This window comes from Labrus mixtus, chromosome 1, assembly GCF_963584025.1.
Source record: "Labrus mixtus chromosome 1, fLabMix1.1, whole genome shotgun sequence".
NCBI lineage: Eukaryota > Metazoa > Chordata > Actinopteri > Labriformes > Labridae > Labrus > Labrus mixtus.
The window spans coordinates 33,353,183-33,379,366 of NC_083612.1; the positions used below are offsets into that span (position 1 = coordinate 33,353,183).

General features: G+C 40.3%; 1 protein-coding gene across 3 annotated transcripts; it reads left to right on the forward strand.

Annotated features, from left to right (window-relative positions):
• Nucleotides 1-1,264: 1,264 nt before the first annotated feature.
• Nucleotides 1,265-17,703, forward strand: LOC132977794 (NACHT, LRR and PYD domains-containing protein 12-like). Of its 3 annotated transcripts, XM_061042659.1 has the most exons (11): nucleotides 1,265-1,485; nucleotides 2,942-3,061; nucleotides 3,796-4,025; nucleotides 4,178-6,062; nucleotides 6,347-6,365; nucleotides 6,651-6,660; nucleotides 9,738-9,882; nucleotides 10,940-11,116; nucleotides 13,627-13,800; nucleotides 14,174-14,344; nucleotides 16,615-17,703. In XM_061042659.1, exons 1-11 carry the CDS (start codon nucleotides 1,355-1,357, stop codon nucleotides 16,619-16,621), a joined length of 3,069 nt encoding a protein of 1,022 aa, XP_060898642.1. In that variant the 5' UTR covers nucleotides 1,265-1,354; the 3' UTR covers nucleotides 16,622-17,703. The 3 variants fall into 3 exon arrangements, with proteins under 3 accessions (XP_060898642.1, XP_060898624.1, XP_060898633.1); XM_061042641.1 differs by lacking the exons at nucleotides 6,651-6,660; nucleotides 9,738-9,882; nucleotides 10,940-11,116; ... (1 more) ...; nucleotides 14,174-14,344; nucleotides 16,615-17,703 and having other exon boundaries at nucleotides 6,143-6,351; XM_061042650.1 differs by lacking the exons at nucleotides 2,942-3,061; nucleotides 6,651-6,660; nucleotides 9,738-9,882; ... (2 more) ...; nucleotides 14,174-14,344; nucleotides 16,615-17,703 and having other exon boundaries at nucleotides 1,267-1,485; nucleotides 6,143-6,347.
• The last annotated feature ends 8,481 nt before the right edge of the window (nucleotides 17,704-26,184 follow it).

The window sequence follows — 26,184 nt, forward strand, 5'->3', positions numbered from 1 at the left end:
TGAAACCTTAAAGGAAGAATGTGCAACTTTTTCATCCTGTAGATGTCTCGCCCTCGAGCACCAGTATGAAACCAAAACAAACTTCTGTTTGGCGACACCTCGACCACACTGAATCCTCCGCTCTCCTACAGCGTCACACCTCCTACCCCTCTCCACTCATGTTTGCACAAAGGAGTTAACAAATTGGAATGCACCATAAGTAAACACTAAGCACAAGCGGTGGAGAAAAATTGTCCTTGTCTCGAGCTACATTGTTGTGTTAGCATGCTACTGGTAGCGCTCTGCAGTTTGCTCGTATCTTCACACTGCATGTAAATTTACACTGAATCACTGTGATCTAGAAACGCTTATGTGACATTCAAATAAGCAGTGAGTACAGTATGTTATTTTTCTTTTGTCTAGTCCCTCAATTAAATAGCTTTTATACACAAGTGGATGAGCCGGCCAGCTGTACCATCCATGTAAACATGATGTAAATACCGCTCAGACAGTCATGACTCAGAGAGTTATTTACAGAGGATGTACTGGATTTCTGCTACATTTATGTTTACAATGTTGCACATTCTTCCTTTAAAGGTGAGAATTTGCTTTGCTTTTTTGTCCACTTGTTCGTGAATTATTATTAAGTATTTAGTGTTTTAAAGTTTAGAAAAAAAAAAACCTACAAACTTTTTTCCAACATCGAGTCTGTGCCAAAAAAAAAGTTCCTTTTCCAAATGCTCCACACAGAACAACCTGAGTTTCACAAAGTTTACGTTTTCTCCTAAAAGAGTCTGAAGTGGATACTGTCGGAGGAAGTTAAGCTCATTTTTAATGACTGCGGAGGGGAAGAACTTTGGAGGACATCTAATGTACTGTACATTGAACTCAATGCAAAAGGATCCACATTTCATGTGTTTAAAATGTAAAAAAAAAAAAAAAAAACATATCATAAGGCAGTGGTTCCCAAAGTGGGGTTCAGGGTCCTGAGCCACCAAGTGAGGGATCGAAAGATGCCTTCCAAAAAAAAGTATGTTCCATCAGTGCTAAAGTCTATACATGGAAATTATTTGTATTCTGCTTTCAGCCTTTCTTTAAATAAATTACTATATAAAATACTTTTATGTTTCTTAGGCTGTTATTATCTTTTGTGTTGTTCTTTTAAGTTACCAGTGTTTGGATAAGCCTATTAGTGTGTGTGTGTGTGTGTGTGTGTGTGTGTGTGTGTGTGTGTGTGTGTGTGTGTGTGTGTGTGTGTGTGTGGGTGTGTCTCTTGGTTGTGGAGTTAGATCAAACTGGTTTCTCTTGTTTGGTGTGTTTTGATCTCTCAGTGAGTGTTTCTGTTTTTCCTCTCAGACTGACTTCAGATCAGAACATGGACGTGTGTTTAGAGGACGAGGAGGACGGAGCAGAGTCTCCTGTACCCAGCTGTCTGTCTCTGAAGAGTGATCGGTCCAGACATGAACCTCTAAACTTCAGTAAAGAACCTGGACCCTCAGACACAAAGTGAGAAAACTTACCAACTCATTACACTTCAGATTTAATTTCCACTTAAATCAATCTGATAGCTTAAACTTTCTGATTTAAAGAGAAATCAATCGATCATTTAAATAAATCCTCCTCATATTCCTGTCATCCATATTTCCTGTTTGTCAAATGTTGTAGTATTTGTCCAGTGTGTCACGTTCATCAGAAGAACTTCACTTTGGGTACTTCTCATGTCTCTTAAATTGCATCCACGTTTCCCTCACTTGCTTCCTTCACTTGCGCCTTAGTCCCTCCCACCAGAGATGCATGGAGAGATGTAAGGAAACGTAGCAGAGGAGAGAGGAAAAGAAGAAATGTGTTTTAAGAGACATGACATCCGTTTGTGATGATGACATCAGCTGATCACCGCTCAGCTGTCAGTCATTTTTAACAGCTGTTTGTATTATTTCTAATCAAATACACACAGTAACAGTGTTTAGTCTCTTTATGTTACCTGATAAAAAACACCTGCACAAGAAGAACAACCTGCAGTCTGCTAATAAAACAAACACACAGACCATTTCTACACAAAGCTTTAATATTAGATTATTTATTAGTTATTAGTTTTTACTGATAATCTGATAGTGAACTCTGTTTTTACACTTAGGATGTCTCAGGATTATTGACAACAGGCTGCAGAACATTTTCAAACTCTACAATCATTAACGATCATGATGAATGTAAAACGTGTTTCTGACTGACTCCTCCCACTCTGTCTGACTCATTCTCATCATGATTAAGAGCAAACAGTATGAGTGATCATCACAGACTCTTTACAAACTGGCAGATGTTTACAGTCTGTTTGAATGTCCAACGGTCCGTTTAGGGTCTTTTTAATGTCCATCTTTTCTCCGTTATTAAACTCTGCTGATGTTGAGAAGTTTCATTGAAGTCTGATCTGCTGCAGCGTCCAATCAGTGAGTGATATTCCAGACGGGGGCGGGTCTGTCAATAAAAAGTCTTCCTGAAAAGATGCTCTTGTTTTTCCTCGATCCGTGCTCCTTGGTGCCGAATTAAGCGACTTGAGACGTCCTTCAATATGGTGGCTTCCGGTTCAAGTGAGGATCGAGGAGAGAGCAAACGAAAAACAAGAGACATGAAGTACCCAATGAGGGCAATCAAAACTGAAGGGAAACACACAGACCAAAGAGAAAAAAATCCTTTAACCAGGAATAAGATCAGGAAATACACAACATGAGGGAAGAACAATACAAAATAAAACAGGAAGTAAATTCTTTACACTGAAATGAACCAAATATGAAAATAAACAGGAATCATGACACAGTGATCTTTTCTGTATCACCACTGTGTTCAGGTTGCTCATTCAAAACAAGAACATTACCTTGTCTGGGTGCCCAGACTTCTGTTTTTTGTTGCTGTGGTATCTAAAGAGGTATTCATGTGATGGAAATATAACAAAAGTTTGTTGTTGCAGATTTGAGTGGAGCAGACAGAGAGCAGAGTCTCATGAACCCAGCTGTCTGTCTAAGAAGAGTGATCTGTCCAAAGATGATCCTTGTAACTTCAGTAAAAAACATGGACTCTCAGACACAAAGTAAGTCTTCTTACTAACTCCTTCTCACTTCAGATGTTTCCTTGTAGGGTCGGTCAGTCACCTTGTAAAGCTGTAATCTAATCTAAGAGGACTCTTACAAACCTTTGGACCTGCTCCTTATCCTCCTACTTCTCATTAGTACGTTTATTACCAACAGAAGATGGCGCTCAGCACGGCCCCTGTTTCAAAGAGTTTGTTATTGTCTCCGTTTAGTCTTTTCCATCATCATCTGATATGATTCTGTGTGGTCATATGTAAGAAGGTATTTGAGAAACCAGAGAGCCAGAAGAAAAGGCTGTGTGACAGGTAAAGTGTAGAGAAGATGATGAACTGAGTCTTTACTTCAGCTGAGGTGAAATTCTTTAGCTGGGACCTTTTTAAGAGCCTTTAAGACCTTCTTGCTCCAAAGCCGTCCACAGCAGCACAGAGCTTGTCTTCACGTCTGTAAATGGCGCAGCTTTTCTCGCCTTTACGGTAGCGGTTTCAGCTGTATAATATTGAGTTGTTAATGTTTCAAAAGACAGTGAGAGAGAACATGTTGTTCTTTAGTCTTTATGAAAGCAGGAGGATTAAAACACAAGAAACAATCATCTGACTGCAGACTATGAGCTGAATACAAAGGTAAGAAAGAAGCTGCTCTCTATGATCATCTGAGTGTTTAGATCGTGTTTGATAAATCTTCATGTTTTCTATCAGTCAACGATCAATTTAGTTCTAAAGACATGTCTTCACAGGGGGACGAAGAGGACTCATGTTATAGAGGAGCAGCCGTCCTGTCCTGTGTGTCAGGACGTCCTGAAGGATCCCGTTTCTACCAGCTGTGGACACTGGTTCTGCAGACAGTGCATCACCTCATACTGGGACCAGTCTGGTTCACCACGAGACTCGTCCTGTCCTCAGTGTGGAGAAAGATCCAGAACAGGACCTGGACTGCAGACAGTCAGTCAGAGCAGCACTGAACAAAGTAAGACTCTACACCTTTCTGCTTCTGTGATCTCCTCCTAAAACAGGACTTTTATTGGTAAATGTAAAAAGAATAGAAATTAAAACTCTTTTTTACTTCTTTTACAAAAACATTTGAAAATAATAAGCAGATTCTATCATTCGCTCTTTCAGTAGATAGAGGTCTGCAGGAGGTTTTAGATGAACATAAGGTCAGTCTGAGGAGGAGATGTGAATGTGTGACTGAAGGAAGTGATGAAACAGGAAGTAGAACCCTCCTCAACAGGATATACACTGAGCTCTACATCACAGAGGGACAGAGTGAAGAAGTGAACACCCAACATGAGGTGAGACAGATTGAGACAGACTCTAAAAAGAGGACCCTCCATGAGACTCCAATCAAGTGCCAGGACATCTTTAAAGCCTTACCCAACCAACAGAACCAAAAGACAGAAGCTCAACCCGACCAACAGAACCAAAAGACAGAAGCTCAACCAGACCAACAGAAACCCATCAGAGTGGTTCTGACAAACGGCGTCGCTGGTGTTGGAAAAACCTTCGCAGTGCAGAAGTTCACTCTGGACTGGGCAGAGGGCTCAGAGAACCAAGACCTCAGTTTGGTGATCCTGCTTTCATTCAGAGAGCTGAACATGATCAGAGATAAGCGGCACAGTCTTCTTGAGTTGCTCCGTGTTTTCCATCCAACATTACAGAAGGTCACAGCAGAGACGCTCGCTGTCTGTAAACTGTTGTTCATCTTTGACGGCCTAAATGAAAGCAGACTGTCATTGGACTTCAAAAACAGGAAGTTTGTTTCTGATGTCACACAGAAGTCATTGTTAAACACACTGTTCACAAACCTCATCAAGGGGAATCTGCTTCCCTCAGCTCTCATCTGGATAACTTCTCGACCTGCAGCAGCCAATCAGATCCCTTCTTCATGTGTTGACAGGGTAACAGAAGTACGAGGCTTCACTGACGCCCAGAAGGAGGAATACTTCAGGAAGAGGTTCAGTGATAAAGAAGATCTGTCCAGCAGAATCATCTCACACATCAAGACATCCAGGAGCCTCCACATCATGTGTCTGATCCCGGTCTTCTGCTGGATCACTGCCACAGTTCTGCAGCACATGATGAGCACAGAGCAGAGAGGAGAGCTGCCCAAGACCCTGACTGACATGTACTCACACTTCCTGCTGCTGCAGACAAAGAGGAAGAAACACAAGTATGGTGAGGGATTTCAGATGAGTCCACATGAGCTGATGGAGGCTGACAGGGAAGTTCTTCTGAAACTGGGGAGGCTGGCGTTTGAACATCTGGAGGACGGAAACATCATGTTCTACCAAGAAGACCTGGAGCGGTGTGGTCTGGATGTCACAGAGGCCTCGGTGTACTCAGGAGTTTGTACAGAGATCTTCAAAACAGAGTGTGTGATCTTCCAGAAAACAGTCTACTGCTTTGTTCATCTGAGCGTTCAGGAGTTCCTGGCTGCAGTCTACATGTTCCACTGTTTGACAAACAGGAACACAGTTGTAGTGAAGGCTTTCCTTAAAGACATCAACATCATTTTTCAAACTCCTGAAAGTGATGACTTATCCCTGGATATCTTCCTGAGGAGTGCCATGGAGAAATCCCTGAAAAGTATAAATTGTCACCTGGACCTGTTTGTTCGCTTCCTTCATGGCCTCTCTCTGGAGTCCAACCAGAGACTCTTAGGAGGCCTGCTGGGTCAGACAGACAACAGTCCAGAAATGATCCAAAGAGTCATCAACAAGCTGAAGAAGATGAACACTTATGAAATCTCTCCAGACAGAAGCATCAACATATTCCACTGTCTGACGGAGATGAACGACCTCTCAGTCCATCAGGAGATTCAAGAGTTCCTGAAGTCAGAGAACAGATCAAAGAAGGAACTGTCTGTGATCCACTGCTCTGCTCTGGGCTACATGCTGCAGATGTCCAAGGAGGTTCTGGATGAGTTGGACCTGGAGAAGTACAAGACATCATACAAGGGACGATGGAGACTGATTCCAGCTGTGAGGAACTGCAGGAAGGCAAAGTAAGTCCAATCTTTTTCACACGTGATGTTTTTTAGCTTTTTGTCCTGAGTTCAAAAATTGCTTTTGTGAACACATTCAGGAGGGAATTCCCAAAGAACTGACTGAGCTGGCTGATAGTGTTCATCCCTGAAAAGGGAGATATCGGGTCTTTTTCAAACCAGCCACTACACCCTCTCCCTACCCACTACCCCTCCGTTTTCGCGTCCACGTGGAGGGTCCGCCATATTAAGTTTGTCCCAAACCAATTTGTGGGCAGTGGGTTATAAAACCCTCCACCAACGAGTCTGCACCGATGCCAAGTCGTATCACTTGCAGCGCCTATTGTGTCTGGCCTAGGGTTGCCACCCGTCCTGTAAAATAGGGAATTGTCCCGTATTTTACACTTTGATATTGCGTCCTGTTTTGAATCAATACGGGACGCGGTTTGTCCCGTATTTCCAAGATGCCTTGAACTCAGCATCATTCCGCCCGCATTCAGCCGGCTAGTTCCCGCCTCCTCAAAGTGTCCGTTAGTTTGTTTGGTTCTTTTTTGGCATGAGCAATGTGAGCTTTTTAGTGATTGGGTGAGAGAAAGTCATAGGAGTCAGAAGGAAACATGTCTGCAGCTGCCTCTGATACCCGCACCGTGCACCATTGAAACGTAAACGGATGCAGCTGGAGCACTCAAGGTTTATATTGATTTGCACAGATATATGCACAGAACTATTTCTACTATGCCACACTGGGCATTTCACATAATAACATGCCCTCTTGGCATAAACACTCAAAAGTTTGTCGTCCTTGACATTCCGCCACTCTCGGCATACTCAGGCCTATCTCTTAATAAGTTTACACTCATAATTTGCTTATTTCTGATTCTTTAATTCCTTAGTTAATTTATTGAAACACACAGCGTCCTCTCCTCCCTTCTGACTCTGGGGTCAAGCTGCCCCAGCGAGGAGAGGGATTTGGTGTGTGAGTGGACCTCAGATTCACAGCCAATTGCTCTGTTAAATTTTTTACCATAACATGTAGGTTATTTTTGGAGAATATTTAGACACCTATTACTTCATCCAAGGCATGGAATCAGACTGCACATATACATTTTGGTAAGATAAAGCTCCTACCTTTTGTTGTGGCCACTGTGCAGTGTCACTCCAGCCCTGGATGCCGCAGGTGTCCGGTCATTCTTCCTAGTGTGCTCGCAGTGCCATTATGTAGAAGAGTAAATGCTCTTGAACAATCAGACAGAGACTATGGCTTGTGAATTGAGGATCTGTTTATTTCTCTTGGAGCAGTTCTTTTATAGCATCCCAATCATCCCGTCATGGGCAATTACAACATGTGTGCTATATAAAGACCATTTCCTAGAAGTTTCTTGGCCGGACAAACTGGTCTATTACCAGGAAGGGTGTGTGGGTATGTGTGTACGTGTATCAGAACATGACCTAATGACCTGGCTAAATTCAGAGGTTAGATAACTATTGGTTTGTGCCTGTTGCTTACTAGATTGTGTATTTCTGTTATGATTCAACCTTTCAAACTACAACAACAGATGTGAGTAGAAAGTAATGTCTGGCTTGACAGTGTCAGTGAAAATGAATATAATGTAAAGGAAACTATTGTAGGCCTACTTAATATATCTTCTCCGATGTTTATAGATAGGTTATTCCAGTATAGTTTGGATAGTGTGAACATTTTTCAGTACATAAAACAAGAAGATGACATTTATTTTAGCCAAATCTGTATTCACACTGTGGCCTGGGCGAGATATCATCAATACAACATCAATATATCGACAGTAGACACTTAATTAATACAATAAGAAAATAGTTCAAAACCATATTAATGGTATCATTCATGATTTCATGAGAAAACAACAAAAACGACAGACCGAAGGACAGAAGGACAGAATAAATGAATAAAAATACTATTAAATTCGTACTGTTTATTTAATTACAAATCTGTCATCTTACTGCTCCCCTCTATGTTACAGCAGTGTCAAAAGCACTTCAATAACAATAATAATAATAATAATAATACTCTAATACTGTTAATGAATTAATGTTAAGTTAATGACTTTATTTTAAGTTTAAGTTAAGTTGTAAATTAAATAGGCCTAGCTAGTAGTAAGCATCTGCTGACGTCCTGTTAGGTGCATTTCATTGTGCATACATTACTGTATCTGCCTTTACAAAAAAAAGTGTTAATAAAGCACTTAAAACTTTAAGTATGACTCTTAATACTTCATTAAAACAGCGTTTTAAATCATGATTCACCACATCATCACACCATCATTGGGCCAGTGGTGGTCAGGCCCCTAATAAGTTGCACCCCGCTGCGGGGTGTCCTTTATTTTTCTGCTTGGAAGGTCGCAACCCTAGTCCGGTCGTCGGCATGGAGGAAGTAACCTGTAAGTTCCATGCAAGTGCCTCCAAACACTGCTCATAGACATTTAATGTTTTCATACAGACTTTTAACAACTTCAAATGTGTATTGTATTGAGGATCAAATATAGGCTTACTTCTTTCTTCCTTCAGTTGAGGTGTTTATTTTATCCTAATGTGTTTTATATTTACAGGGACTGTTGCAAAAACAAAAGAATATTAAATCATGTTGCAGACAACTTCTCACTGTTCATATTTATTTCTTATTTTTCTACTTTTTATGTCTTTGTAAAATCTCAATACAAACTTAAGTTACAATAAAAAATAAACTTTTTGCTGCTCTGATGTTCAACAATAGTCTCCTTGTCTTTGCATTCATTTAGGACAACCTGTTGTCTGAAATTACAATAAATTAACTGAACATTAAATTATAAATAACAATAAAGACTGTAGGCTCCATCTAATACTTTTGTTATTATTCTATACTTATATAACTTACTAAAGAAGCATTAGCATTAGCTTAAAAAAAAAGCCGCTCCGCAAAATGCCGCTGAGAAACCATGGTAACACACAGTTCCTGTTTCCGCCTGAAAGAGAGAAGTTTTTCCCAAAGCCTGCCGCTGTATTCCTGCCCTACAACTTGATGAAGGGGGCTTCATTCAGCTGCAAGAGTGACTTCTAACAGAGTGCACTCAAGGAGGGGGAGGGTGTAGGGGTTGGTTTGAAAAAGGCCCATCAGATGCTGTGAGCGCCCCCTTCCAGCTTTGCAGTTATTACAAATCATGAGAATCATCTCTTAAAATCTCAGCAGGTAGATCACAGAAAAACTGTTCTGAAAGAAGATCCTTAACTTCACTACATTTTATTCTTTGCTGATTTATTTGATTTCTGGATCATTCTGCAACAGTCACTGTATTTTCTCGTTTATAGAAGAGAGCCAGGTGGCACGAGAATGAGATCCTCCTCCTCCAGAGTTACTGTTCAATGAGTTTCAAATGGTTTTCTAATACAGAGAGAGTCCTCTGAATAGATCACACTTTAGATCACAGACTATAGACATGATGTAACCCGAAATAAAACTACATTTGTTTCCATTCATCTGCAACATTTAGTGAATGATTGAAAGAGGAAAAATGTGCAGGTTTGAAAACGAGTGATGAGACTAAGTTTTGTCAGTGACAGATTCCACTGATGTGTAAAGTTAAGACCAACGAGGACATGACAAACTGTTTAATCATCAAATGTGAGACATATATATCAAACGCTTCTTTTATGAGTCATATTTCTCTATTATATGTGTCACAACAGACTGTGACGTCGTGGCCTCGGCTCTGAAGTCCAACCCCTCCCATCTCAGAGAGCTGGACCTGAGAGGGAATGGGCTGCAGGATTCAGGAGTGAAGCTGCTGTGTGAGGGACTGCAGAGTCCAAACTGCAGACTGGAGACTCTGAGGTCAGATCACTGACTGTAATATATATATATATATGTCTGTAATAGAAACTGTGTTTGAATTTATTAAAGATTAGCAGCTTGAGATGCATTGTCTCATCCTTAAGAGGGTCCTAACACAAATATAAAGTAATACACAAACATCCAAAACAGCATTACTTAGCAGACACACTTACAATATATATGAAATACGTGGGATAGTTTTCTGCTTAAAGAGTTCAACAATAAACACAAAGGAGGACGGTCAGTTCAGATTGAGTTTTTAAAACGTTTTCTATATCCTGTCAAAGTATTCCAGATTTAGGAAGCATCTTCATGAAGAGATATCTAATAATGTGGAGAAAAGTTTCAAACTCTTAATGAAGATTAAAAACAACATGCACATGAAGCCTCTGGTTTCCTCTGGTTCTGTTAAGTGAAATCATGAAGACTTTTGATTCAATAATGTCTGATTTGATAAGATTTAAGATTTACTTTTATTGATCCCCGCAAGGGGAAATTTCAGTTTTTACACTCTGTAAGTCATGAACACACACATAGGCTGAAATATACACACACAGAAACAGGTTCCTATGGACATGCACTAATGGGGAGAGGCTCCTGCGGGCACTCCTTAGCTGATGGTGGGGAGGGGGTTCGGTGCCTTGCTCAAGGGCACCTCGGCAGTGCTCAGGAGGTGATCTGGCACCTCTCCAGCTACCAGACCAACTTCCATATTTGGTCCGCACCGGGACTTGAACTGGCGACCCTCCGGTTCCCAACCCAAGTCCCTACAGACTGAGCTACTGCCGACCACAATATAAATATAAATGTACTAACATCACAGAGCTGACTGAGATCAGCAGCCTGTTCTTCATCTGTGCACATGAACAGCTGTATGAATGTTGTGCTGACATTTTGAGGATTTAGATTTAGTGAATACACAATCAGAAAAGATCCTCTAATCATTTAGAGAAAACTTTATTCATCAGGACAAAGTGATGTTGAGATACTCATTGCAACCTGAACACGTGTGAGTGGATTATACATTATTTTTATTCTTCTTTTATTCTTTATTCAGATTGAGTCTCTGCAGGTTGTCAAAGATCAGCTGTTCTTCTCTGGCCTCAGCTCTGAAGTATAACCCCTTCCATCTCAGACAGCTGGACCTGAGCTCCAACAACAAGCTGCAGGATTCAGGAGTGAAGCTGCTGTGTGATTATCTGCGGAGTCCAAACTGTAGACTGGAGACTCTGAGGTCAGATCACTGACTGTGTCATTCATTTCTATCATATCAATCCACATCCTCCATTGTTGCACATTTCAGGATTTATATATTTTCAGTATTTGCCTGAATTTAAATCTTGGGAAATTTAATTATTTAGGAGATATATATATATTTTAAGTTGCTGAGTAATTCAATAACCCCTCGCCGCAGATTGTGGAAAGAGGCGGGGTTTGATGTCCGACGCCACCCCGTCACTGTTCTTATTTGGATATACCAGGCGACGGACATCAGATAGGCGTGGTCTGGCGTGAATGGATTTTGTGACACAAACAGCACCATCTGCTGGATGAGCGCAATAACTATAAATATACCTATAAATATATATAAATGTGGTTTTTTTAGCTTTATTGTTTAATTATTCAGTTTCATTATTATGAAGTCATTACTGTGGACGTTGTATTCCTGTAGCCTCAGGAAACCGTATTCATTGTTCATGCTTTGTTGAAAAAATACAAATATAAACTTATAATTAAATATAAATGTGAATAACTTTTACTAGTATATTCATTTTTAGCTTTTTTGTTTAGTTATTTAGTTCATTATAACGAAATAATTATTGTTATCAGAACACAGTTTTTTTAGAAAAAGAAATACATAATAATAATCCATTATTAAAAACTTAAAGGCTTTATATGCGATTTTTTGATCCAGCAGATGTCACCCTTGAGCACTAGCATGAAACCAAAACAACTTGCGGTGCATTGTTGTGTTAGCATGCTAATGCTAGCGATCTTTATTATGCTCGTATCTTCACACTGCATGTAAATTTACCTGAAATGAGCGTGATCTAGAAACACAGTTAAGCAGTGAGTACAGTATGTTATTCTTCTTTTCTCTAGTCCCTCAATTAAACAACTTTTATTTGCGAGGGGAGGAGTCAGCCGGCCATCCGGGCGATGTAAACAAACTGAAGATAGGACTCTGAAAACTCTGAAAGCATCACAGACAGTGGGACTTGGGTGTTACACCCATTGTAGACAGTCATGACTCACAGAGTTATTTTCAGAGGATATACTTGATTTCTATTACATTTAAGTGTGAAAAATCACATATAAAGCCTTTAACAATGAAGAGGTACAGGCAACAAACTGTACGCCATTTCCTCGGACACTTTGATTCTTTTGCCTTGATTATCCTAAAATATAACAAGTATGCAAGGGTCCATGACCTCTATGTTTGGGGTATTTATACATTTCAGCAGAAATGGAAGCTTAGGTCGATAGGATGTGAAACAATATTCTTTTCTTCGGCACGAGTTCGAAACACTCTCCATGATAAGTTAACCTGGGAAAGTCCTCTCTTTCTCTCAGCCTTTTTTTGATGGTGATATTGTTAACCAACAGAACTTATCACACTTATGGCACAGTGAAGTTGTCAATAAATGCATGCACCACCATTTCCTTAAATTACTCATGTCAAACTACACAAACAAGACACATATTTAATTAAAAAGGCAACAAGGGTGAATCAAATGGATCCCTCTGTGGTCTACTTCAATGGATATCAAAAGCTGACTCCATCACAAAGTAGTAAAGAACAGAACATTGAACTGAACACATATTTTGTCATAATAACCTTAATGTTTCCATTTACTGTTCATCATGGAAGCCAGCACCATTAAGAGAATCTAAAAAAATATTTATCTGTCTTTTGGCTTCATTATCTGTAAAATAGTTACCACAATAAACAGAACACACATACAAACTTTGAGCCTAAATACTTCAAACACTGATAGTGATCACGTTTTGTAAAAGTGTCGACCTATAATGACAAGTAAATACATGTCACTAACATATATGGACCAGTGCCCTGGTCGCCAAACAGGAACCAGCATCCAGTGGAAATCATCATAGTATAAAACATGAAATTAATAGTATAAATTATTCCTCTTTTTCATACCGTTCATGTTTTTTTATGATCATATATAAAAACAAACTGTGATTTGAAACGTACTGTGAGGAGATTTTATCTGCTGATGAAACAGACTGAAACTAATCTGGATTTCTCTTGATGATTGGCTAAAGTCAATGAGACCAACAACATTATAACGTCCTTTTGAAAGTCTTCCTTTTTCCACCTGGTCGCTGTCACATGAGGAGAATCACAGGATGCTGTATGGAAAAGCCTTAATTTACATTCTCTACAGAAGAGATTCACACTGACTTCTAGTTTGTAGAGTTCAAAGAAAACATGAGGAGTTTTTTGTTAGGGAATACTGTACAGGACAAGATCAGTTAAGAGGTTTAACTTTGTCCACAGGGGGCGCCAAAACGGACATGCAATTAAAGTTCCTCACAGGAGCTCTGAGTGTTTGAATCTAATGATCAGGAAGAACAAAAACATGAATTAATCATAATCAAGTCCTTAATTGTTGGAATGAACAGTTGATGATCACATCAGTGTGTTCATGTGGACAACATCACACATTCATGCATAAAGCTCACTGTCATCTACATTTACATTTTTTATTCTTTATTCAGATTGAGTGGCTGCAGTTTGTCAGAGATCAGCTGTTCTTCTCTGGCCTCAGCGCTGAAGTCCAACCCCTCCCATCTCAGAGAGCTGGACCTGAGCAGAAACATGCTGCAGGATTCAGGAGTGAAGCTGCTGTGTGATTATCTGCAGAGTCCAAACTGCAGACTGGAAACTCTGAGGTCAGATCACTGACTGTGTCATTAATTTGTATCATTTCAATCCACATCCTCCATTGTTGTACATTTCAGGATTTATATATTTTCAGTATTTGCCTGAATTTAAATCTTGGGCAATTTAATTATTTTGGAGATTTTTTATTTTTTTCAAGTTACTGAATAATTTAGAGATTTGATGTGAAAATGTTTTTCTGACTATGTGAAGTAAAGTTGAACAACGTGCACATGAAGCCTCTGGTTTCCTCTGGTTCTGTTAAGAAGTTAAATCATGTAGACTTTTGATTCAATAATGTCTAATTTGACAAATTTACTAACATCACAGAGCTGACTGAGATCTGAGTGGATTATACATTATTTTTCTTATATATTTATTCAGATTGAGGAACTGCAGTTTGTCAGAGACTAGCTGTTCTTCTCTGGCCTCAGCTTTGAAGTCCAACCCCTCCCATCTCAGAGAGCTGGACCTGAGTGGGAACAAGCTGGATTCAGGAAAGAAACTGCTGAGAGATCTTGAGAGGAATCCAAACTATCGACTGGAGACTCTGAGGTCAGTCTCTCAGTGTTCTTTAGTAAACCCTCCAAATATCAGGTCATAAATAGAATTTAGATTCTTGTTTTTTTGTCAGAGAAATCCTTTTCTGGGGTCTACACTACGAAGAGAGTTCAACATACCCAGGGTTTATTTTTCTGCTATCTGGCTTCACTAACCCTGACATAAGAGATCGTGCTGAACAGTCACATAAAGCTGGTTATCAACCTGATAAGTAAACCCAGACGGGGGGGATCTAGAGAAAAATCCATGTGGTGGCAAAGGGGTGGCATATAGATTTTAAAGGGTGGCAGAAATAAAGGCTGATTTAATTGCAAGATATCATAAACTGCTGCTTAAAGAGTAAATGTCAGTCATTTAACCAGTGAGCAACAATTTAAATTCTCAAACATATAGGCTAGGTGTTACCTAAAATAAAAATATGTAGCCTACAGTATATGCTCACTATATATGCACACTATTGATGACAAATAAAGAGTTTACATCATCTTAGATTAGAAATGTTTACTACAATTAGGTTAACATTTTTGAGGGCGTTGATACTTTAATGCACTCTGAGCAGCTTATTTACATTCTCATCTTAATCATTTAAAATAATTTGAGATGTTTACCTCACATTTGATGCTAATCTGCTAAACTATTATTGACATGTAATGATTAGAGTTAGAGAATAAGTTTAATGATTTTATGTCACCATTAGTTAATTGAGATATTAGGTCTACTTATATAGGCTGTACATTTTTGAATAGCCTACAGTTAATGGACGGTGTTTTTTCAGTCTCTTTTAAAGGATGAAGGATATCTTTACCAAATAATCATTCACTTTGAGGACTAAATGTAAAATCATACGGGACACATGAAGTGTTTGTCGCTCTCTCTCTATCAGCTCACAGAGCTCCACCATCCAGAGATCTGATTGATCAGGGGGTGGAGATTTTCACAGGTTGTTCTCTTATCTCCAACATAACCTGCTCCGGAGCAGATAGATACTTGATTCACCCCCTGGGGTAAATTCAGGAGTATCCCGTAGCTCACACATAGAAGTTCAAACATTGAACAAACAGTGAAGAATACGATGTTCATTATAAAAACAGGACTCCAAACAGAGTCAGGAATAATCTAAAACTGCAGAGATGAAATTAAAAGATCATTAAAACAGTAAAAGTCTCTGCAGTCCTAAATAGTTGTTATTATTGCACCAATCCCCAGGGTGAGAGAGTGTTCAGGAGAAAGAGGAGGAAAGGCAGGCAGTGACGGTTTACCCACAGCCCCAATCATGAGCTGCTACCGTTAACCTGTGTGTTATGAAGCCGAATGTCTGTGGGGACAAAGGATCTCTTGAACCTCTTAGTCCTGCAGGGCAGTGAAATGAACCGTCCACTGCAGAGACTTCTCTGACCTGCCATGATGTCGTGGAGAGGATGGCTAACGTTGTCCAATATAATCTGTCCTCTCCTCCACACGTGTCTCTCCACTTTTTATCAACCTATCAAGCTGCTTATTAGGAACTCTTTCTAGTTTTGTTGAGGTTGCAGGGATCACAAAGACCTGATCTTCAGAGCATGAAGAGAGATGTGTTAAAACTTCTGTCCCTGGAAGAACGTTGTTAGCAACTCATTCTGTGAATACTTTGAGGTGGATGTAAAAATATGTTGTTGATTGTTTTATGAAAGTCAGACACAGTCCCTCCCTCACAGTAACACTAGAGCTTCTTCCTAAAGTTCATCTCTTTCTGAACAAATGTTTTCTGCTCAGGTTTCTATCTAACAAACACTGTGTGGGGTCAACCAAAGCCTGGAGGTTCTTTTGTTCTCTGAGGAGAAATTCACCAGAGAACTAGATTTATTAGAAATACAGTAAAGTACAAATCAACATGAAGTGTTAAATCATCGGCCCCTTTTACACAGCCTGTTCAAGACGGGACTGTTACACCTGGCTGTCTGTGTGAAAGTCATGGAGGCCATGTTGTTCTGCAGCTGAGCCGTCAGCAGAGGGAGTAACAGGTGAAATGTCGGCTGTCAGAGCTGGTAGGACAGAACGACACTGTGTGTGTGTCTGAGTGTGTGTGTGGACGTGAAGCTCCCATAACTCAAAGTAAAATCACACACTCAGACACCAATATGAAACCGTTCAGTGTGGAGTGAAGGTGGAGTGAGGGCGGAGCTTTGTTACAGCACTGTGGGGGAATCTGATGACTTGCAGCTGATGACGGGAGTCTGTGTAGAAAATGATTTCTGTGATCTCTCTTCTTCTCTCATTAGATGCAGGGGATGATGATCTCTGACAGAATGTGAGTGATCAGGACGCTGGTGGTGCAGAGGAGCAGCTGTGTCCTGATGATCCACAGAGGATGAACCTCCACCAGCTTGTGGGTGGAAAAGCTCTGAAAGCTGAGGAGAGCTTCATCCATCAGGGACTGACAGAGGAATCACCCTAAAGTTTATTTCAGTTTTATTTCTAATGAACTTGTTCTCCACACATTACAGGAGAGGAAGGTCAAACATGAAACAGCTGGTAGAAATGTTAAGGGATCAAAAGCTACCAATAAATGCTGCAGTTATTCTTCTCATGTGATGATTATTTTGATTCTATTTCTTACAAAAAGTACAAACCAGAACTTGTATGTATTGAAGTAATATTCTCTTTAAAGCCTCTTTAAAACATGCCCTGCACTCCTAAAATGTCCTGACCTCATCAGGCTGAGCTGCATGTGTGAACAGGAAGTGTCCTTTCACACTAATTATTTTGGCTCCAGAATTTGTGTTTGACTCTGATGGTTAAAAAACGGTGTTTATACATTTCTCTTCTGGTCGACATCGTGCATCAACTGCATGAGATGTTAAGATCAATGGTCGCTCAATGAGTCAGGTTTCTGAGGTCACATATCGAGATCTACTGCTGGATTCTTGTCTGACATTCCAGTTAGTCTGAGGAATAATCCTGGTTTCACCATTATCACCGTTATTTTACATGAATTTCACAACATTACAAACATGTATAAAATCACATGAACAGTAAATAGACTTGAGCTTGTTTATTTATTTTCTAGTCTTCTGACTACTAAAAGCGCTTTTACGCATTCATACGCCGCCGACGAAGCAGCGGGAACAACTTGGGTTTAAGTGTCTTTCCCAAGGACACATCGGACATGTGGCTGCAGGAGCTGGGGGTCAAACACTCGACCTTCCTGTTGAGAGACAACCGACTCTACCGCTGCGCCACAGCCATCTCTCCCTTCTGAATCTGAAGCTTTGTGAAAAATATATCTAGTTGGCTTTTTTCACTTAAACTGTCGCTGCCTTTTGAAGCATACATGATAATTGAACAGTGATAATAAAACATAATGAACTTCAGAACACAGAGTTTGTGTCTCTTTTGTTTTCACAATCAGAATCGCTTCTTTATTGCCAAGTACATTAACAAATACAAGGAATCTGACCTGGTGTTTTAGTGCTAAACAATTAGCAAAGGACATACAGCAAAAACAGCAACAATTTAAATTAAAGCTGCCCAAATAAATATTTATTCTTAAAGATGGAGTCGGTAGAAATGTTGGCTGCAGCTTGTGAACACAACATTCAAACATGGCCCCTCCTCCTGGGCTCATCGCCCCCTGCAGGACGTAGTGTGTACGTTTACTGCTTGTAGGTAAACTGCAAGCTAGCACACAAGCTAACCGCCGGTGTTTGTCACCTGCCTGTCCAACAGGAAGCAGACCAACTCCACGTCCATGGGTAAAAGCCAACACAAGGTTCACCTCACTGCTATTGGTTAAAACTGCAGCAGCCTTGGCAACGACATTGACTGACATATTTAAAGACAAATCAGTGTTGTTAGCATGGTGTGTTGTTTTGGTTAAATCCAGGTCAGGGACTGCTCTAACCCGGGACATATTAGTGATTTATAGATATTTGTGGGGACTCGGGACTCAGAGCTTGTAAATGGGTCCCGGGTCAAATCAGGACGTAAGAGAGAAATGATGAGAAATCTTTTACAAAAACACCCACGAGAGGTGGACACTCTGTCTCCTCTCTGCTGAAGACGTCTCTCTCTTCTAGTCGTAAATAAGCGTCCTCTGAACAGATTGACCTTCGCCTGCTCTTTCTATTCACGCTATCACCCCAGTAATGTTCCATCGTATCAAAAAACAAGACGGCTGCTTGAATTCTCCTCCTGCCTAAAATTCAAACACAAAATTAAAAAGACAAGAAGTCCAATCACGGGAGACTAAGTGTCTAAACGCTCACTTTATATCCGTCGGGCCCACCCACAATAAACACAGCGATAAAAAAAGCTTCACTTCTAAAAATGTTTCTTGGACAAAAACACAACATGAAGGTGAGATCTCTGCAGGCTGACCTCTGACCCCAACCCTAACCTACACAGCAATGATACACTAATCATGGATGGCGCTTCTGCCGACAGCTATACATATTCATGTGTGTGTGCGTGTGTGTGTGCGTGTGCGTGTGCGTGTGCGTGGCTATGCATTATGCCTTAACCACCTCCAGGGACAGTGGGGGTTCTCCAGTCTCTGGCACCCTTATTTTGAAGGTTGCAAGCTTCTGGGACCTGACCTTTTTTTACTCATCCCTGAAAAGAAAATCTGGTTTTTCACACTGTTATTGAGAGATATGCTTCTCACACACATACAGTGGGCCGGAAACAAACACATGCAGAAACAGGACCTGTGGACATGCGTTGGACAAGGGCTCCAGCAGTACTCAGAAGTGATTTAGCACCTCTCCAGCTACCAGACCAACCTCCATATTTGGGTCCGTACTGGCGACCCTCTGGTTCCCAACCCAAGTCCCTACAGACTGAGCTACTGCCGCCCCAATGATAAGATACTGTATGTTTATGAAAAGAATAACTGCACATTAGAATTGTCTGTAAATGTCCTTAATTATCCAGATTCTCTCTTGTCTATTTGAATTCTCACTTGGAGAAAAAAAATAATAATCAGAAGTTGGTTTTGGATTGCAGGAAACGTTCTGATTTAAAAAGGAGTGGAAACAGCTGGATCAAGTGAGGATTGATACAGAAAGTTGCAAAGCGTGAATCATTTGTTGTACTTTTTTCCCCTCATCCTTCAACTTTGTGAATCTACTTCAGTAAGTGAAATCGCACTTCCCTCAGAAGCATGTTTTTTTGAAGAGCTCTCAGCAAAGGGCTCCCTGCGCTGTCTGCATGTAGGAGGAGAGCGATAACGGCAGCGCAGAAGGGTTGCTGCAGTCGAAAAACAAAAAGTGAGAGCAGACAGAGAAGCTCTGTTCAAAATATATCACGTTGAATCATTGTTACAAAAAACATATATTCTGGCTGGATGAATTTCCTCTTAAATTTCTGTCGTCTATCTCGACTCCTCTCTCTTCTTCTTCTCCATCCATCTCTGCTGTCGCTTCATCACTTATGTCGCTGTCAATCACCCAGTCATGCTTATAAAGCGGCTGAGTTATGAAGAGCTTTTATTTGCCAGGAGCACCGTTGAACTTGACCCCGTGATAAAGCCTTGACAGAGAATGTGTTAATGATGAAGCCGGGCTGACTGATGTGCAGCCATACAGGAGTCAGAGGGGAAGTTATGAGAGGGTTGACCTTTGTCGTCTAAAGGCATCAAGGGCCTCTTCTTTTTCCGCTCCCCTGTTTGCTGCAGGATCATCGAAAATCTCCGCCAAAGTAATTACGCTCGTCATCATCGCAATCATATCTCGTTTTCTCCTGTCTTGCCTTCTTTGTTCTTCACAAGTTCCCCCCTTCCTTCAACCCTTTTGTGACTCATCTCCCTCCCCACATCTCTGTTTCAGTGTCATATTGAGCTCCTCTCTGCTTTCTTTTATCTCTCCAAACAGGTGATTCACCTCGTCTCTGTGTCTCAGCTTTTCTCTCTTTTCTACCTCTTGAGCGCTCTCATTACAAAAGGCGATCACCTGTTGAGCTCATCAACCCAGAGTGAACTCCTCTCACCCACTGACTGATGAGTCTGAGAAGGGGGGCTGTCGCCGAGCTGACATCTTCTTCTGAGCAGAAACATATTAATGGCCCCGTCTTCTGCCTAGAATGCTACGCATGGACCCCTCCCGTCCCACCCCACCCATGCCGATACTGCGCCGTTTCCTCGCTGGTATTTCTTAAATGCCAACGTCAGTCATGAATAGGTCAGGACAACAAGCACTTAAATAAGGCTTTGTCACTGATTAATGAGAGGTGGAGAGGACCGGGAAGGCCTCTGACTGCCTCGCACAGATAAAACAATGAATGTTTTGTAAATAGCCACGGGTGTTTTCTCTCCGTCTCTCTGCTCTTTCCCTCCATCGGGTTTGAGAGAAACATCAGTGACAGCCGCTCTGGGGATCGCAGAAACACATGTTCCCAGCCGCAGGACCGGGGGGAAATCCAATCAGATCCCAGCGAGCCCACAGTGGCTCAATTTGCAAAAGCCAACAGGCCTTTTACCAGTATTGTTGTAATGGTATTAACAGGTTGGATCCCAGCCAAGGAGCACTATGGCAGTAACATGCTGATGTTATTGACTACTTACCCATAAAAAATGCATCCCTTCTCACTGCATTATACTCACACGTGGCACAAATCGACTAATCCGAGCAGATTAAAGTCACTTAGAGGAGATTGGAGTTCACCCGCGGTTTTAATAAAATGCACAAATCTAATCAGAGGCGATGTGTAAATTGTCTGGCTAAAAGGCAAAGATGTAACCCAGTGTAAAAAGAGGATGCTGTTTGATTAAGTCTCAATTAAAAGCAGAACATTCATATGTCAATCACAGATGAAATCCAGTTTGTAATGATACATTTGTAGAAAAAGAAATACGCTTGAGGAGTCTTATTTGAAGTCAGAATTAATCCATAACCAGCAGCAGACACAGCTCAGGTTGTGAAATCTATCAGTAGGTAAGTAGTGTTGATCTCTCCGATACAGACATGACTCTCACACTCGGCACAGATGCCTCACAGTTCCAGTCGCGTTCATTTTTTTTTTCTTCTCCTGAAGTAATTAACTTGTGCAAATGATTTACCCTTGAATGGTTGACAATCAATTTCTCTTTGGAGGTCTTTGTAAACCTGCTGTGGCACCCATAGACTGTCAGATCACAGCCACTGGGCACATCAGGCCTCACATGAGTGGGTTTAAATTGTAACACAGTATACTGTGAGCCTTTTAAACAAGGTCTGGACCCCTGTAGCTTCAAGAGGGGATTTATCAAGTAAAATACAGTCAGGTTGACTTGAACAATAAAATAGATGTGTTGTTTTTCCAATACAAACAAGCTTGAAAATAACTTGTTTAGCTGTCGCTTCTTTTTAAGACATCTAGTCAATCTTAAGGTCACAAAGGTCACATTACCTTAAATCAACACAGTGGAACATTTAGAAATAAAAACTGAACGAAGGGGTAGCTCACCGAGTGACGTAATAAAATCCTGCTATGACCAGGAACAATAATTGGCACAGTAAAGCATAGATCAATCACAGAAGGTAGACTGGGTGGACATGATTACCCATAGTCCTGTCCTAACATGTGATTTTAACTGATGTCTGAAGGACTCAACAGAGTCAATGACATAACATGTGCAGAGAGTTCCAGAGGATTGGCACTATGGCCTCAAAAGCATGATCGCTGCGGGTCTTAAAATTAGTCTGTGGGACGGACAGCAGGTGTTTCATTTATTTAATTTTTTATTTAACCAGGAAAAAGATTCAGTGAGATTAAAAATCTATAAGAGTGTCCGGGCCAAGAAGCACAATTACAGGGTTTCAGACATAAAACACTTAACAATAATTTACACAAATAAAGGAATCACAAAATGAACCATTCATCAAAATCTGTCTTAAGTCATCAGCAACAAAGCGTCTTAAAAGTGAGGGTGAGAATTTTAAACATTATTGCTGTTGCCATCATCTGCCCAGGGACAACAGATGGAAATTAGCTAGCTAGCTAAATCTGGTACAAAGCATCTCTTCTCTTCTGAGACTAATGTTTTTTTTTGTACATTGTCCCTGATTCAAATAAACGATTAAAATAAATTAAAATAAGCTGGGGAGCCAGTGTAGAGATTTCAGTATAGGAGTGATGTGGGACCGTTCGTTTGACCTGGTGTGTACTCAAGCAGCAGCATAAAGTTTACAACAGGTAAAAAATAAAAATGTTTGATGCTTATATTAAAGGTTATTACACAAAACAAACTTTACAATTATGAGTTTTTTAAGGCTGAGTGCTATATAACATCTAGAGCTGTAATTTTAACATGTAAACACCTGTTTAAACTAGAGACTACTAGGTCAATACAGAAGTGATTGCATTGTATCAAACTGTTTTTTGATCATGAAGCCTGATGGTCCTATACTGTTGTACACATACAAAAAATTAAATAACAAGCGTCATTAACACACAGATCCCTGTGAAACATCTGTCTCTTCACCTCGCTGTACAAACTCACGAGTCACATCTCACAATCTAGTCATTCACAGCATGTGGAGAAATAGTGTATGCATTGGTATAATGTCACTGAGAGAACAAGATGGTGAACATGTATGCCAGTCATAACAAGAGGCGCCTTCTGCTGAACTATCACTACCCTTTTCAGGCCATAATGCTAGGCTAAAAACACTCTAGGCTTACACAAGTTTGATGTGTAGTAACATGTGGCTTAAATAGTGCAAAGTGCAAACGTGGTTGTCTAAGTGGTCCAGTGATGTTTTGCATCCCTAATGTTGCGTAATAGCCACCGTCTTATGCCTACTGTGAGCACGTTGAGCTGGACGGACACAGGTAATGTTTTCCTTGGAGGCAGGGGCGAATCCAGTAGGTGGCCTTGAAATTTGATAGAGAGGGCTCTCTTTCTTTGCCGGGTTGGTGCAGGTTTTACTGCTCATGTATGATTTGCAAAGATAGCGTCATAGAGACCTGGCAGTTTATGGTCAATGTTAAGTTGTTTAGAATAAAAGTGCCGTGGGGAAATCCCCACTTCTGCTCTCTGTCGACTGTCAGAGCTAACCAGCTATCCCGGGACTTCTGCTAGCTGCTAGCGCTGCTAGCCTCTCTACCTAAACCAGCCGCGTTACACTGTGTCACAACAGGCTGCTAGTGGCTTTCTTTGCATTTCAATTTGACACAAGTAAATATGAGTAATTTAAAATTGTGTATAATCGAGATGAATTACAGCCTCTTATATAATTAATCACAATTACATTTTTCAAACGAATGACAGCGTTAATTGAATCGTTCAAATGTCATGTGCCGTCATACCAATTAGAAGAAAGTGTGCTCAACACGACTGAATTATAAAATCGAGAGGTGAGACAAAATTAATAGTCATTACATAGAACTGGCTCTTTTTTACGGGCAATGCCAAATGATAATTAGATCATTTTCTTTTTAATACCATTGGTCGGAGGGACACGAGGGGTGAAGGCAAAATACCTCTCAATGCATTGACTGTTCAGTATACTTTTTAATGAATAGAACATGAAAAATAAACTGAAAGGAGAATTTAATTGAGAATTGATCTAACTGTTGGCGACAGGATTTCCATCATTATTGCAACAGACTTTGCCTTGTAACCTGAATTCCTTCTTTTGCTCTCATCATAAAAAAACCCTGTTGAGCATAAATGTGATGTGTTTAAATGACTTGCATTCATTTTTGGAGGAGACTCTTCACAAAAATAAAAAAGTTATTAGTTCTTAGATTTCATAAAACTTTGAAATATTATAGGGGGAAATTTTTGGAATTATAATAAACATGATGTTTAAAATATAAAACTCTGCTTCAAAGAATGATGTGATGGACAGTAACACTGGCACAACAGATCCTCCTGTTAATACCTAAGACTGAGCTGAGGAGTCTATTTGCAGACACATGAAGGTTTCCAGGCCTGTGGTGAGAAAAGTAATTGGTCATATGAGGTGCAAGAGAGCTGCTAAGAGTCCATTCAGCCAAGGTCCTTCCCCTCATCTCAAGTCTGACTGAAGGATACATGTTTAAACCTCCTCTGCTGTTAATAAAACACGTCGCCACAGATGATCACAGGACTGACTGACTGTGTGTTTGTGTATGACTGCTTATGCCTGTGAAGTCTTTCTACGTGCTTTTATTATGAACACAATGATTTAGTGTGCGATGGTGTTGAGACATTAGGACGATACTTCTTGCCCTCTCGCAGTCTTCCTGGCAGCTTCCCAAGGACGGCCAGCAGAAAGCAATTGCTATTAGTGCACATATATAGTCGGAGCAGATAAATATAGGCTGCTTTTAGCAGATGAGCCACGGCGTCATCAATTAAGATTAGGGCAAGCGCTATCACAGTCTCATAAAGAACAACAAGACGGCATTCCCTCAATGTCAGAGGTAAGATGAACATGTACAAGCTGTTGGGAGAAATCAAAGAGAAGCCGATAGCTCATATACATAATGCTCACATTGACAAATAGCTATTGATGTTTCTTCATCAGTGAGATTGACACGACTCAAACTGCCTGGAGGGGATTCTGAACACAGCACTGAAATGAGATTTTGCCAAAATTTGGAGAGGATGAGTCTAATTAATTTATTCCAGAGATCATCAGAATAATTGTCTGTCTTTCATTATGACGTTTGTGTGTGTGTGTGTGTGTGTGTATTGGGGGGGGGGGATGACTTAGGGTCTTCTGCCCCCCCTAGAAAAAAAACTCAAGTCCCACTAAGCTTAGCACCATTTTATGAAATGAAATGTATCAAATATAATAAATTACTTCAGCAAGTAATAGTCTAGGAGTGACTAAGTGTTGAATGGTTGTTGTGAAATTCAACACATTTTTGAGCTCTAATCCTTTAAAGCGTATCAGACCATTTTTAACTTTTGTTATTGCTTAGTTGCAAAGAGAATTGATACTGTCTATGGCGACAATTTTAGTTGCTTTCAGGGTAGGCGAGGCAAAATGTGGATTATATATTAGGAGGATAAAGAAGAGGACAGTCTGAACAAGCAGCCTTAATATTGTTAGTAAGCGTTGAGAACTTACAGTTTGCTACCTCTGCCGGACAGCCAGCAGAGGGCAGGTTGCCTTCTTAGTTAAAAGGCAGGCAACTGCTAGCTAGTAACAGTTGAACTTTATAACATTACCATTTATTTGGTTAATTTGAGCTACAGCTTATTTTATCTATTACATTTTATTTATTTTTCTCTTGCTGAATGCTGTGGTAGTGGTATGTGTACATCCCTCTTTAATGTCTCTGCATATTCATGTGTGTGTGCACGTTACAAGTTTGCATACTTGATCGGTTTTCCTTCTTTTGTCTTTTATAGCCCTTCTGTATAATGTGCTATAGTCACCTCAAATACATCCTGTGTTTATTTCCTTTTGTAACTCGTTGAACGGCCAAGCTTAGTTTGTGTTGTGTTCTAGTTGTCTCCTTTTCTTTGTTTTTGTTTTTTTGTTAATTGTTTTTTTACTTAAAACTACTCTTATTTTACTGAAGAACCCGTCGAACATATATCTGTATGTCTCAAAACTCAATTAAAAAAAGTTGTGAAAAAAAAAGAAAATTTGAGCTACAGCTATAGGGCAGCTGCTAGCTAGCGAGAATTTGATATCGCTTTTTTCACTGTAATATGATAAATAGGATCTCCATAAAGTTTTACACCAGCAGAGCTATAGTCAGTTGTACATTTTTTCAACTATAATTGGGTTGTGTTTGTTTGAAGTTGCAGTGTACTTTAGGTAGCGATATTATTTCCATTGTGTCTAAAACTCATTAACTGAATATCCATCACTCTAAATCACCTTCTGCTGCACCTGACATCTACTTTTTTTGAGGAGATAAATGGAAAAGTAGTA